At 40.1% G+C, this 15,015-nt stretch overlaps 1 protein-coding gene across 1 annotated transcript in view; it reads left to right on the top strand.

Annotated features, from left to right (window-relative positions):
* LOC111566724 (potassium voltage-gated channel subfamily H member 4-like) overlaps positions 1-15,015 on the top strand; it is a 45,566-nt gene that overhangs the window by 3,090 nt on the left and 27,461 nt on the right. Inside the window, exons 2-4 of the mRNA XM_023267474.3 lie at positions 7,631-7,864; positions 10,004-10,135; positions 10,625-10,758. Coding sequence (XP_023123242.1) covers positions 7,631-7,864; positions 10,004-10,135; positions 10,625-10,758 — 500 coding nt within the window. The remainder of the gene's footprint in view (positions 1-7,630; positions 7,865-10,003; positions 10,136-10,624; positions 10,759-15,015) is intronic.

Below are 15,015 nucleotides of genomic sequence, written 5' to 3'. Positions count from 1 at the left end.
TTCATTTGTATTTATTTATTCATTATTTTCTACATTGCAAATTTATGCTGAAGATTAACACTTTTTTGTTTACTAACATAATTCAATATGTATTATTTTATAGTTGTGATGTCTTCAGTATGAATCTACAATGTACAAAATAATTAAATAACAACCACTGAATGGGAATGTGTGTCCAAGTTTTTGACTGATGGTGTACTTTAAATTCATAAATGTAGATAAATTGCACTTTAAAATAAGAATTAATCATTTTTAAAAAAAAACCCTCCAGACATATTGTCAGACATGTTGTGTCCAAACTTTTAACTGGTAGTGTATATTTAAAGTATCAGTAGCTATCTTACTCATGTTCCATGCAGCTTATAATGTGCTTCTTAGCTTCAGTTTAAAGCTAAAATATGAATATAATTTTCTGCCAGCTATGGTTTTTGCACATTTTAAAGATAAAATTCCTCTTACATAATTGTGATAATTTCAATATTCTGTACAAGCAGTTTGGTATAGGCTCAAAATCCAACCCTTAATCAAAATTTAACTAGTTTAAAAATGTAACTTGTTGGAAAATTTACATTTTTCATTCCAAATCTGTTAATGCATCACGAGATTAGATTAGATAAGACAGACTTTATTGCCTCAAAGGAAATTTGTCTTGGAAACACAAAATGTCTGCTGTTAAAATAGAAATAACAAATAACAGTGCAGACAGACTGCTGTCAACCAGCACATAACGTTACAATGTGCAACGTTACATCACATCTACCTTATGCGGATCAAATGTGATGGCTGCAGCATATTTTAGCAGTTGTATAATATGGAATATGAAGTCAGAAAAGTGCTTTTGGATCAGCAAAACACAAGAAATTACAGCTGCTGACAGAGCAGCCACAAAGTCACAATTTCTGTCAGATGTGTCACTGAAACGTAGCCCCTGATTAGACTGCTTTTTACAATAATCACAATTGAAAGCAGCAACTTATTTACGCAAGCGCTGCTATTTGCATGTTCCTGTATTAGAATACCAGCTTTCACTTTGACAAGCTGATAAATATAATTTCATGTCACGTTACGTAAACTTAATCACACTATAAGTCCTTGAATGCCGGATTCCGTTTTTTCTCAAATTTGCCAACAAAAATCAAATTTGCAAACAGTGAAACACAATTACAGACAAGATGTAACAAGCTTTATGCATATTTTCTGTACTCTTGCAGTGCGGACTGTTTAGTTCATCAGTCTTCGTATAAAATGAATTTAGATCAGCAAAACCAAAGACAGCACCACTGCTGACTGAGCAAACACTGTCCAAAAATTTCATTAAATGTGTCACTCCAGCTTAGCTCGTGCCTCAACAGCCTTTTATAATAAGTACTTTTTATGTAAACATCATTATGTTCCAGCCTGCTCAGATAATTTCTCAGATTACTTCCCCACTCTGCAAAACAAGGCTCTCTGTGTACTCTAAAGAGCCACAAGATATATCATTTTAGCTTTAGAAGCACAAAATCTGTCTCATTGTCATTATGCATTGTGCAGCTTCATATTCTGCATTTTCACACCATCAGGGGGTTTCAGGGTAATTTCTTCGTGTTCGTAACTATCGATTGGACTCTTTTTGACCTTAGGAATAACATTTAAAAGTAATTTTTGGTTGAATTTAATTTAACAATTCCTGGAATGAGAAAATTCTGTCTCATGTCATATAGGCTCCTCCCACTCTAAGCAAAATGTCAGAACAGGTTAAATCAGTAACCTTTGACACACACAGTGTTTGGCTCGTGGCAATGTCAGCATTCCTGTTTCCCCAAAGGAAGTGTGTACATGTGTGTGTTTTTATCGAAGCTCAGAGCTAAGGGCTTTGTGTTTGTTGTCTGTTAGTATGTGCTGATTTTCTATAATGTGTCTGTATGTTTGTGACAATCGTCTTTGGATCTCTGTGGGTAAGTTATCAGAGGTCAGAGTTCAGGTGACAGAGCTTCTGTGGATGTATTTTAGGGCAGATTTTTGGAGTCACGCAGGCTGAAAACCAGAGCTTCCAGTGTATTACCGACACAAACAATGCGCTGTGTGTTACACTATACATCCCTGTCCCTTTTACACCCACCCCCAGCTCCCCCAGCTCCTTTACACGACCTCCCCGGCAGCGTTTCTACATTGACAGCAGCGGTCGCCCTGTGGGGCAGCGTAACCACAGGGCAGCTGCAGGCAAAGATAAGAAGCGGGTTTATTTTCTCCTTAAACACTTTCCCGTTAAAAGGCGACCATAGAACCAAAGGAGAGACAGGGTGACTGTCAGACTGAACCTTACCGAGCTCATTGTTACCCAGCTGATGAACGGGTCCTAATAGGCAGCAGCAGAGACCAAAACACTTCAGACAGAAGTCAGAGAATAGCTGAATCTCTTTTGTGGTTGCCACCTTTGGCTACTCCCTTTGAAGCCGCTTGGTTTCAGTTTTACAAGTTCAATCTGTGGGAGAAAAAAATACAGTGCTCCGATGATACCGAGTAATCGCAAAGGTTGGTGGTTGAATCCCCAGGTGCTCCAAGTATGTTGGTGTTTTTGAGCAAGACACTGAAATAAATCTGCTTCTAATGTGCAGGTCTGCACCTTACATGGCAGCTCCGCCTCCATCAGTGTGTGAATTTAGGTGTGAGTGGGTGTGAAGCGTTGTAAAGCACTTTGTACCATTCTCAGGATAAAGGCGCTACATAACTGCAGGGAACCAGATCACAACAGCACAGATAGTTTTTGGTAAAAACAAGCCCAGAATAAGCTTTTTTTTTCTCCCTGGATGTTGTCTAAGTGTGTCACTCAAAAGTATAGAAAATGATATTATTAATCAGTGGCCTTTTCCCCTGCAAGTCCACTCCTCTCACCCATCTGCCCCAATCAGTAATTACATGCTACGTTGTGCTAATTAGCTGCTAAAGAAGTGGCCGAGCCTCAGGGGCTTCAACTGTCTTCTCTATGCACAGAAGAACTCATGTGACATGGACACGATGCAGGCGGCTTGTTGCTAGCAGTAGCATGTAGCGTCATCATGTCAGATTACAGTTGCAGCGAGTCAGCACAGATGTGTAATTAAGGAAGCTGGTGCGGCTGAGCGGCCACTCGAAGCAATATCCCTCACAGGATTAGAGCCTAAGAATTGAGGCATTGTCACAGACGCACACACACACACACACACACACACACACACACACACACACACACACACACACACACACACACACACACACACACACACACACACACTCAAACAAACAGTTTAGAAAGTGCTTCATGTGGCTGCTGGATTGCTCACGTACTAAATTAGTAGATAAGAAGTAAATATGCAACTGTAGAAGCTGAAGAAAATGAAGTGAGAGCCTCGAGAAGTATCTTTTTTAAATACCACATTCCAGTAAAAGCCTTTATTCAGGATATAAAATTATCTACTTTGAATCAGAGCTTGCAATAATAGCTAATGTTGAGAGTTTGACATTTTGGAAAAGATGCTTATTTGCTTTTTCTGTCAAGTTTTTTTTGTCTGTTTGACAGATACTTATGGCACTGGAACTTGTACATGGATGGCAAAAATAGAAAATGTAATCTGTCTATATCTGGACAAAAATGAACACATTTCCCCAAAAAAGTTCCTTAGCTTGTATTTTTCTCAAACTCAAAACTAAATGACAGCTAGTTTAATTCATTTTACAAAACCCCTGGATGTCCAGACATCCCAACTTGACTTAAAACTCTGAGTCATGCAGGTAACTTCAGTGACTAATCTAATCCGCAGTGTAAAGCAGCAAACTTCAAACACAGCATAAAAGTTTCTCCTTTGTGGTTCACTGGTTTTAATACATCCTTACCAGGTGATTTATGAACACATGCCCTTGACCTATTTAAGGGGCCAATTTAAGGATGCTGACTAGAGACGTATCTATTCTTAGGTAAACATTACATAACCAGAGATGAATGCAGTTGCTGGCTCACTGAGTTGGGGTGTTAGGAATTTATATACCATGAAAAAGAGGGCATGTTTTTTTTTTTCGTCCAGCAGGATAGTCTTGTTCAGCCATTGTTTCTAGGGCAACTTTTTTTTTCTTCTTTAGATGTGAAAAAGCAGAGGGTTTGTCTTTAGATTAAAAAAAAAAAGAAAAAAGCTTTGTATATGGGTCAATATATAATTGCGGGACTTTTTGAAACATAGTTGACAGGTATCATAGTTGACATTTTTGCTGTTTTCGGGCCTAAAATCAACATGGCTGCCTATAACCAAACACCACATGGCATTTTAGAGAAAGATTCTTCTAAATATTATATATACAATTGAGTAAAATTAAAATTGAAAGTTATTTATAAAGATATTATAGTAAACCTGTTGACATGCGATAAATCCACACTTGACTCACACACTACTTTATATTAAATAACTCAGAAAGCCTTGGAGTCTTTTCTTCAGGAGAAAATGACATCATGTGCAGCAGGTCATGTGATCTGGAATTAACACACTTCCTTGAGAGGTGTTTTTGTAATGAGGAACTTAGTTGAAAGTGATTTCTTGGACACAGATACAATTTATTATTTTCCATATAAAATTTGATATATTGCCCAAAAAGAAGTATCTGTCATCATTATCTCAACTTAATAAAAAGAACACAATCAAAACTATTTCTGAATAAGCTCATTTTATTATTGTTTAGCTAATTAGAAGGTGGTTGGTATTAAATACGGATGATTATTGACATTTTAGTGATATCCAGTCATTTTTTTTTACTAGAAAGTGATTGTTTCCATAATGAATAATTATGGAATTTATAAAGACATGATCATAGTGAACATAAATAACATTGTTTTTTTTTTTTTACTTTTAATAAAAATGTATGCAAGACATATCCCATGGACTTCAAAAGTAGCTCAATTATATATTGACTCAAATGATTAAAAGTAACAAAAACTCTTTTTGTTAAACACAAACATCTGCAGCAGACCATGGAGCAGGAATATTACAGTTTCTCCACATTTGACGTCTGGGGAGCAAGAACAAGTAGCGAGCCATAGCATAGTTATAAAACCTCCTCTGCCTGTTGATGGATCAGACTAATGCTTGTCTCTTTCCATAATTCCACTGTGACAGTTTAGCTGCTGCTCACTGCAAACCCAAGAAAGGTTGTCACCGCTCAGAAAAGACATCCCCTGCGGACTGCTTTCCGCTCAGTCTGGCCAATTAAAGCGCTAGATTGTGGAGCGCACGGCAGCAGCTGTTTAATACTCCTCCTTCTTCGGCTCGCTCTCGGTGGAATCGGGAGAATTCAGACCGGTCTGTCTGTCAGCGTGCTGCCTCTCTGCTTGGCATTCAGAAAATCTACAGTCTGATGTTTTCACTTAAACAACAGAGAGATGTCAGTGTTTTTTGCTGATGCCTCAATAGTGACTCGTGCAAAGAATTGGCAAGCAAATGTGCGTAAATATAGCTTAAATATGGAATTACACCAAATCCAATATGTAGATGAGAGCATGGGGATCTTTAATCTGTTTTTTTCAGCAGTGCTTTTCAAACAAAGGATACCTGCAGTCTGTTATTAACTTCTGCAGCAAACACAGCTCAGCTCGTACCTCAGCTGGATTCTCATGAGACTCACAAGATCACATGAGAATCCATCTTGCCAGGCTTCAAGCTACAAGCTACATCTTTGTGGTCGAGCCGCAGTTTGTCAGCATCCTGTGTTGAACTACTGGCAGCTCCGGGTGTGTTTTAGGTGTGAGTTGGCCCATGATAGACAGATGGCTCATCCAGTCACCTGCCAAATATTTTTTGAAAGTGCCTGCCCTTCTCCAAGCAGTTTCCAAGACAAACTCTGAGATGGTTCTGTGTAGCCAACCATCTGGCCCTCAGCTCAGCTTTTTGAAGAAAAAAGAGAGAAATTATGTTCTGATAAATCAGTAATATTTACAGATTTTAGTTTGAGATCAAAGTGAATTAGTGTGATGATGTTAATCGCAGTAATTGCCACAATAACCCTTCAGCAATAACATGCAGAAAGCAATATGTGCAAATGATTATTTAGCAAAAATACAAGGAAGGATGAACTAGATGGCTAAAAGTGATGGATAAATGCAGCAACGTGATCAAACTTACTGAAATAAATGATAATAAATGGTAATAAAGAAGCAGAAATAATGAGAATTCCAGAATCTTTCAGTCGCATGTGAAGCCACAGATTTACACACCCTGATGGAAAATGCTTTGTGGTGGTGCTTGTTCACCTAAAGTATCTAGTAATGCTCTGATCGAGGCTATTTTTCATTCACCAAATACTGCCAAAATACAGAAATGAAAGTCACTGAAAGTCCCTTGGTTGGTATTTGTCTTGTTTTAGCACCACAGAGTGTGCTGCTGTGTTATATTCTGAAATGTCAAAGAGATGAACAGGCTGTGCGCACACTGTGTGCCATTTCAAAGCTTGTTCTATTAGTCAACACAGCAGACAGATACCTAAATTGTTTGCCTAACAAAGAAGCAACACTGCAGCAAGAATCTGCTCTGGCTTATCAAGGTCACTCGCTTTTAGCAACGGAGGGAACACGTGACGTCAAACGCTGCCTATCACAAAGATTAATATATGTAGGTATGCGGAACAAAGGTGCAGACTGTGAGTGCTGCAGCCTGGAGTTACTGGGATGAGATCCCAGAACACAGAGCTGGTGCTGAGCGTTTGTGTTCTGACAGACAGAACTAAACAAGATAGTGGCAGAGGGGAGAGAACTGTCCATGGTGCTGAAGGCATGGAAAGAATAAAGCAAAGCAGAGATGTTTTAGTGCAGCAAATCCACACCTTATGAGCCACATGGAAAAACCTGCACACCAGACTTAATATTCCTCCACATTAATTTGACATTTAGACGTATGAATCTCTGGATCTCTGTCGGTTTATGGAAGTATATTGCGTTTACCCAGCTTCATAAACTCAGCATGATATCAGCACCTTAATATGCGCTGAACGGGTGAAGACCATCACATTATTTTATGAAAATGAACATGAATGTGGCATAAGATCAATCATCCTTAAGGCTTCTGCATCATTTCTTTTCATTCATATTTCATGTTTATGTTTGCTTCCCGCTGACTCATTTTCCATTTCCGGTTATTAAATTCAAGGGTCAAGTCCTTTCTGGGTTCACATCATCCAATTATATAAGCTTAGAGTTGTGTGGAAATCAATCAGTCACCTTTGTGCTCTTTCCATAACCCAGTCAGCTGTTTTATATCTTACTGTTTCTTTCAACTGCCCCCGACAGTCCTGACCACTGCCAGGAAACAGAGCTGAGTTCAGAAACCTGACGCCGATGGTCCGGGGAAATTAATTTCGCTCGAAACTGAGTCATGTTTTCTTTTAATGTGGGAGCTTTGACATAAGTTCAAACAGCAAAACAGACTTTAATTATAGTGCAAAGAAAAGATTATGTACCAAACACCACACTAAGGCATGATGCACCAAGGTAGCCCTTATTTGCTGCTGCTGCTCAGACAGGTTTGAGTAAAAGAAAAAATGACAAGTTTGTTGCTACATGAAGCTCATCTCTTACATTTTCTTCCATCTTTCTACACCTCTAACACCTCTTTACCTTCTCCTATGATCCTCACAGACAGCAACTTCCTGCTGGGTAACGCCCAGGGCCACCGAGGCTACCCCATTGTCTACTGCTCAGACGGCTTCTGTGAGCTGACGGGCTTCACTAGAACTGAGGTGATGCAGAAGAACTGCAGCTGCCGCTTCCTGTACGGCACCGACACCAGCGAGCATGTGGCCCAGCAGATGGAGAAGGCTCTGGAGGGCCGAGAGGAGTACCAGGCCGAGGTCCACTTCTACAAGAAGAACGGTGGGTGCATAGCAACAAAGAATACAGCACCTGTAAATCCATGCATGTATTTTGCTCCTTTTGAAATTCAACAGATTGTGTAGCAGGTTACATTTCTGCCATATTTTGCACAGTTGATCCAACTCTTTCACTGACTGTTTGGTTCAGTGTGATCCAACTGCAGCCTGATCCAATCTGTTAATTTTTTTAAAGAAGATGACACTGACATTTTTTTGTTCTCAACATCATGAAGAGCACATTTATTGTTAGACGAGAGCTGGTGGAATTATACATTTCAACAGTTCAGCAGTGCCATGCATGCTCTTTTTGCTCCTCCGTGTTCGTTATACTTACAATAACAAGCCTTCAACTTGTAAGCTAATCATATTATATTAATGCAGGAGAAAGTATAGTGTCTTAAATTTAACTCCTTCCCTCAAACTTCCGGCTAATCCTTCTGTCAAAGTCTAATGCTGAAAATATGATGTCATGCACGAGAGGAGAACATACAACACAGTATAAGCCTCTCTGATTGGCACACGGGATTATGTTTATTCAACAGAAACCTGCAGCTACAGAGTGTGTGACTAATTATGCAGATGGATTGACAAATCTGCACAGTAGCTAAATGCATTTGCTTCTAATATTGTTTTTTTGTTGTTTTTTTTTACAGTACAGTAAGCAACAGTCTGACACTAATAAGGGGAAAGCCTGAATCATTTTTAATATGCCAACAAAATAATGTGAAACTGTCGTAAAAGAGCCACAGAAGAGGAAAAAGAAAGTGAAATTTTAAAGCTAGAGTCTAAATGGCATCTGCTTGTGACTGGTGTATTATGATGGAATCCAGTGCACACACAGTCCTCTGGAGTGTGTGCTGCTTACAATCACAAACATACAAACTGCTTGTTTCATGTTATGCTAAAACACCAGCATCTACCTTGTTTTCTTACCCTCTCTCCTCGACTACACCGAACACATACACACATAGACACACATACACACATACAGAAGCATACTAGGGAGACTATAGGAGATGTGAAACATCTGTTTGGTGGCGGAGCGCCGTTTCTCCAGAGTTGCTAATGAGCATACTGGGTTGTGGTAAGGTCTTGGATCTATGGTGCGCCTTCCCTCTCTGACTTGTTATACCCAACCCTCTGACTTGCTCTTTCACTTTGTGCACAATCCTCCAGAACATGATCCACATCTAATTTGAGGTATATTTTTAGAAAGGCTATGACAAGCAGCCGCGGTTCAGACACAGAGAGAGCTGACACGACGTGTGAAATCACAGGGCGTGACATGAAAAAACTGAAGTCATTAAGGAGATGCATCCACAGAGGTGGGGCCAGAGGGGCGGCCATGGGTGGCACAAGTCTCCACTGGCATCTGATTTGCCCCTGAGGGACAGTTTTGACTTTAAAACATCTCCTATTGGAAGGTCAATCAAACATTACAGAAAGACAAACAATGCCTCTAAAGGCACAGAAGATGACTGAAGAGACATAAAACAAAGAGATGTAAAACAACTACAACAAGACAATAAAAGAACCCAGACACAAAAAAACATCCATTAAGACACAGATAATGGCCACAAAGGGACACAATACAAACATAGAGTGACAAAAAGACCACAAAGATGAAAAAAATAACAGTGATGATCCACAATGAGGTGTAAAACAAGCACAAATGGACAAAAAATGTCCAAAGACATGCAGAGATTACAGAGATGGACACCAAAAAAACCCTGAAACTCACTACAAAAAGATGAAAACAGCATTAACAACACAACCATGATGCATCATCTGCATCAGCCTGGATGTCTGTCTCCCATGTAGAAGTGATGGAGAACTTTCACATGACTCATTGTTCCTTAATCCATCCATAGATGGAGGCTACTTGGAGGTAAAAACAGAAACTATTTATTGTCGTAGTTTTAAATTAGAATATTTCACAGCAGCTTGTTTGGCGTTCATGCATTGCAGTTATTAAACAAACAACCAGGAATGTTTTATTTATAAGTTCTTTTCAAATGTGCCCCATTCTTTAAAAATGTGCTGCCTCACTCAGAAGTTTCTCAACAGCCCTCCTTGTACATCCACTTTGGATTTTCTTTGAAAACCAGCACTAACTGAACGTTTCTGGTTTCATTCACAGGCGTGGCCTTCTGGTGTCTGCTAGACATCGTGCCCATAAAGAACGAGAAGGGCGAAATGGTTCTCTTCCTCTTCTCCTTCAAGGACATCACCGACACCTATGGAAAGGGCCACCACAACAGCAAGAAGGAGGGTAAGCCACAAGCCCAGCTGCAAAAAAACAAACAGACAAAAAACTGACGTTATCTGCTTACTCTGAACATGATGTATGAGCAGGTCATCGTCTGGCCCCAGCTTTCGTTTTCTCAGTTCGCTCATGTTCATCACTGTCACATCCTACCCGCCAGTTTTGTTTGGGCAGGCATTCGTTTGGCTGAACTCAGACAATGTTTTCCAATGGGGAGTTTGATTTGGGCAGCAGTGCATCTTCAGGTGGAACCTGAACAGTCTGCCACGAATGCTAAACACTCAGTCAGGGGAAATAGGCTGTCATAGTGATATAATGCAATCAAATGGAAGTCGGGCCCATGTCAGTGGTTGTGTTGTTGTGTCTTACATGTGTAATTATAGCAGGAAAAATCAAAATATCCTCTTCAGGTGTTCTTTATCTCCATCTCCCACCAAATTCCTCTCTAACCAGACCTTGTGATATAATTGACTGATCTGATTTCCTGTGCTACAGTTTCAGAAGACAAGAGGCGAAGGAGGAAGAGCAGCTCCCACTTCAGTGAGGCCAGAAAACGTGGACGAACCATGTTGTATCAGCTGACCAGCCAGTTCTCCAGAGGAGGCAAACGAGAGGTCAACCTGGGTGGAGTAAGTACGCCTCTACCACTCTGATCAGCTGTGATGTGTTTCCAATTATAACCTCTAGGAAAATAAACAGTTGGGAGTTACTCAGACTCTGAATCATTCCTCAGTGTAAATTATTAATGGTGCTATCTAAAATACACTTTTTTAGAAAGACAATATGAAGGAAATCTTGACCCAGATTCCCAGAGTGCGACTTATCTCTGTAAAAGAAGCAGAACTTTGCTATTTTAAGTCTCTTGAATGATTCTAATCTTGCTTCTGTAGCACACAAGCGGTTGTTATAAAAGGAGAAAAAGCAAGGTCATTGTTACAGTGGTGGTTGCTTGGAAGCAGGAGATGGTTGTGCAGAAGCTGGATGTATCATCATCATCATCATCAGTTTTTATTGAGACTGTCTGGACATGTCAACACCTCGCCAGTAGGAGGTCCGAGTAATGGGCCATTATGTCAGCAGTAGCACAAATTACCTGAGGTTCAATAAGACTGCTGTGTCTAACATACAACCCACTGCATGATCTATAGAGAAGGATGAGATAGTTGCATATAGATTACCAACTGTTCTCAGATACGTGCATCATTTTTGCGTGCAGTTGCCTTCATCTGCCTTTCAAATGTTTTTGCACCTTTAACACACTATTTGTTGCAGTGAAATTATCCCCAGCTATGTTTTTTTCTTTCTACTGCCACTTGTCTTATTTCTACATAACAAAGGCGTGCTTCACTCTAAGCATTCATTAAAACAAGTTTCTCTTCTGCCCTCACACACAAATGGGAGCAGTTTTTGTAGCGGAGCTCCATTTTGGGATAATCCTGCTCCTTCCCTGCAGAGGCTCAGCTACCAGCTGAGTCTGTACTCAAACCTGTCCTTCATAATGTGGCGCTTCGTTCCCCGAGGGCTAAAAGCAATTCAGAACTTTTTTAGAGGTAAAAGCTTAATTATTTAAAAAGTTGACAACCTGTGGGACAGCATGTGTGACTGATTCAGGCTCCTAGCATTTAAAATGAAAAGCTCCCCTGAAAAAAGAAAGAGTCTGGTGTGTTTTTAGAGGTTCTATTTGCCTATTAAGTGCCTGAAATAAAGCACTTGTTCGTTTGAGAGAGCAGCTTGGTAAAATTTTTACAGCTGAGTAGCACTATTTATCAAAGTGCCTCTACTATTTTAACAGTATGCCCCTTGCCTGACACTGAATTTTGAGCTCTGTCAGTACTGATCCATGGACTGCAAAAGCATAATGGGAATCTGACATGAAAATTTCCTGTTGGGAGCTTCACTCTAATCAATCAAATATGCTTTAAAGGCACCGTATTGTGCCCGTTTTTGGGAAATTAATGGAAGATTCACATGTTCCCAGAATGTGTCTTTCAGTGTTTCAGCTCAAAATGCAGCAAAGATGGTTCATTTGATCATGACTGTATAATCCTTGGTGCCAAATGGGCTGTTTCAGTGTCGCTAGCTTTAAATGTAGCTGAGCTGCTAATGACCCGCCCCCATCAGGAAGAAAACTCTGCATGTTTGATTGACAGAATAACGCAAAACAGTGAACTGCATGAGAGTTTCGATCACTCCTAACTTTCTGTCTGAGTGTTCGTTTTAGAAGCTTCATTCACAGCACAGCCGTTGTTTGTAACTCGTGTTTGTTGGACGATGTTGCGGTTCTAAAATCTGTATTGTGGTGGTGCAGAGCAGTAGCTTGGAAATGGCTCTGAGGAAAGTAAATAAACCTGGTGGACTGTGAGGCAGCTGCTCATTGTGAATGGCTCACCTTGGAAGCAGCAGGCAGTGAGGAGGCAGGATTATGCTCATTTTTAGCTAGGTGGCTTTTAGTTATTCAGTTTCTACTTACTGAGTGGATAAAATTCTTACTAGCTTGTCAGAATGGGAGACTATCTAGTTGTAGTGGGGTTTTGAGGAATGACAATCGTAAGCGTCTTCATATCTTGTCTTATTTTACACCTTGAAGTTTTTAAGATATACTACACACCAAAAAAATAGATTTTCACCTCATAAGATCTTTAATTTTTAAGCTCAAATGTGATTTATTAAACACTACTAACAATTTGTAACAGAACCCTAACCCACGCATGCGCAGGGAGAACATGCAAACTCCATGCAGAAAGATCCTGGGAAGGCCGGGATGCAAACCGGGGATCTTCTAGCTGCAAAGCGACAGTGCTAACCCCCAAGTCATTGTGCAGCCTTGTTTGCATTCAGTTTGTATAAATAAAAAAAACACCAACATTGAAAAGAAAGCAAAAAATGCTCTTCTGGATGCAGCTGACCTGCATCCCGTTAACTCTTCCAGGATCAAAAGCTGTGCTGCTGCTTTCAGAATCGACCTGCAGGTGCCTTCGTGGGAATCAGTGAGCTACACCTCCCCTGTCTGCCAAGCCTCCTGCCGCCCTGCTTCACAATCCCACCTACTTCCAGATGGCAGCGTTCGTGGCACCATGCATGCTCAGACCACACACACATCTGTTGTAACAGTGCACACACATGGCCTTTCGTAAAAACATTCACACATACATCAGGACAGACAGTAAGTGACGGCTCACCCTCTGCGGAGAGGAAACATATGGCCAAACATCAACACACCGTGAGCGAGATGCACAGTATTTATCATTCACATCTTATGCCAGCGCTCTCAGCATGAGGCTGCATTTTTACACCGTCCCTCTTCCCCTCTCGCACGTCAGGTAGGAATATGAAATCCAGCAATGGTGGTTCATGTTTTCACAGCCTGCTCACAGTCTCTCCTTTTCACACATCCACACACACACACATGCAGTTTTACACCGGTCCACAACCTCCATTATTCTTCTGTTCCACCTCTACCACCAGAATAACCACCCTAACGTGTTTAATAAATTCCCGCTGAGATTAGAATTCTCCTTTCCAAGCTACATCATGTCAAGAGCGTCTTCACAAGGGATGAAATAGTTGCAGAGAGAGAATCAATAACTCATGATTTGACATAAAAATCACAGTGCAGGGAAGTGAAAATAGGTAGGTATGAAAACAAGCAGACTGGCGAACACAGCGAGATCAAAATCCATAGCACAGTCAAGATACTGCATTTTAGCTTTACAACTTTTGAGTCACTTTGAAAGGACTCAGTGCACAAAAAAATAAAGAGAGCACCTTTGCCTCATTTATTTGTAACCTCAAGGAATGAAAATAGCATAAAATACTATCATAAACAATGATTTCTAGTAGCAGCACAGTTTCAGAGCGAGCATGATGTGATGTATCCTGTTAAAAATGTGGCCAACCAGTGTGCTTTTGATGCCAAACAAAAATCAAAGATGTTACTTCAGGGTGTTGTTTTGTTTTCCTCTGCCTGTGACAGCTCATTGCACTGCGCCTTGTGATTCTATCAGTGACTCTGGGAAGCTGTTATCCTGCAGACATGTCAGCAGTGTTAAACAGATACAATGCACTCTGCATGGAGATGACATTCAAAGCGAGAATAATTTGCAACTCGCTGGAGATAAAATGTGTTTGCATGCAGAGGCTTCCCCCCACATCTTACCCTCTGCACTCAGTTCAAGCTTTGTTTATTTCATCTTTATATATTTGCAAACTTCAGCAGATGTGGTATCAAACATATTGGGGAGTGTTAATTAGGAACAAAGACTCAGAAAGTGCTGATTTGTTTGCACAAATAACAGTCAGTTATAATGAAGCAGTTTTGTCAGGCATCAGTGGTGTATGAGACGGCACTACATGGGCTGTTTCTTCTCTCATATTACCAATAATCAATATTAAGTGAAGTTACTTCTGCAAACTGTGAGATTATAAGACATAATAAGTGGGAGGAAAGCATATTCTTGTTCATTATCTTGTGCCCTGAGGAGATTTATGTCATGAATCGGTGTTTTATAATTTATAATTTAATTTTTTAAAATAATTTTTTTCTTAATTTGAGTTTGTTCCTTAATCCAAAGCTAAATTAGACTCAAAGCTAACAGGTGTTCCATGATTGTGTAACTTGAGAAATGACAAATTTGTTTGGAAATGTGCAAATTTTATGCATCCTCATGTTAGATTTTTTTCCAGCTGAGGAAAACTGCAGTTTTTTATACTTACATTATCTATATTCTTTCAAATATTGATTTAATGTGTTGACTTGAGGTGAAAGGGGGCACACAACAACACACAGAGGTGACAGATTAGCTTATTTTTGCCACCAGGCTTTACTGAACCTACTATATCTACGGAATAAACACCCCTTCAGGTGAAAATCGAGTTGATTTTTAACT

Source organism: Amphiprion ocellaris, chromosome 18 (assembly GCF_022539595.1).
Source record: "Amphiprion ocellaris isolate individual 3 ecotype Okinawa chromosome 18, ASM2253959v1, whole genome shotgun sequence".
Taxonomy (NCBI): Eukaryota; Metazoa; Chordata; class Actinopteri; family Pomacentridae; genus Amphiprion; species Amphiprion ocellaris.
Note: the sequence above shows the minus strand (reverse complement) of the source record. Positions and strands in the feature narration are given on the sequence as shown.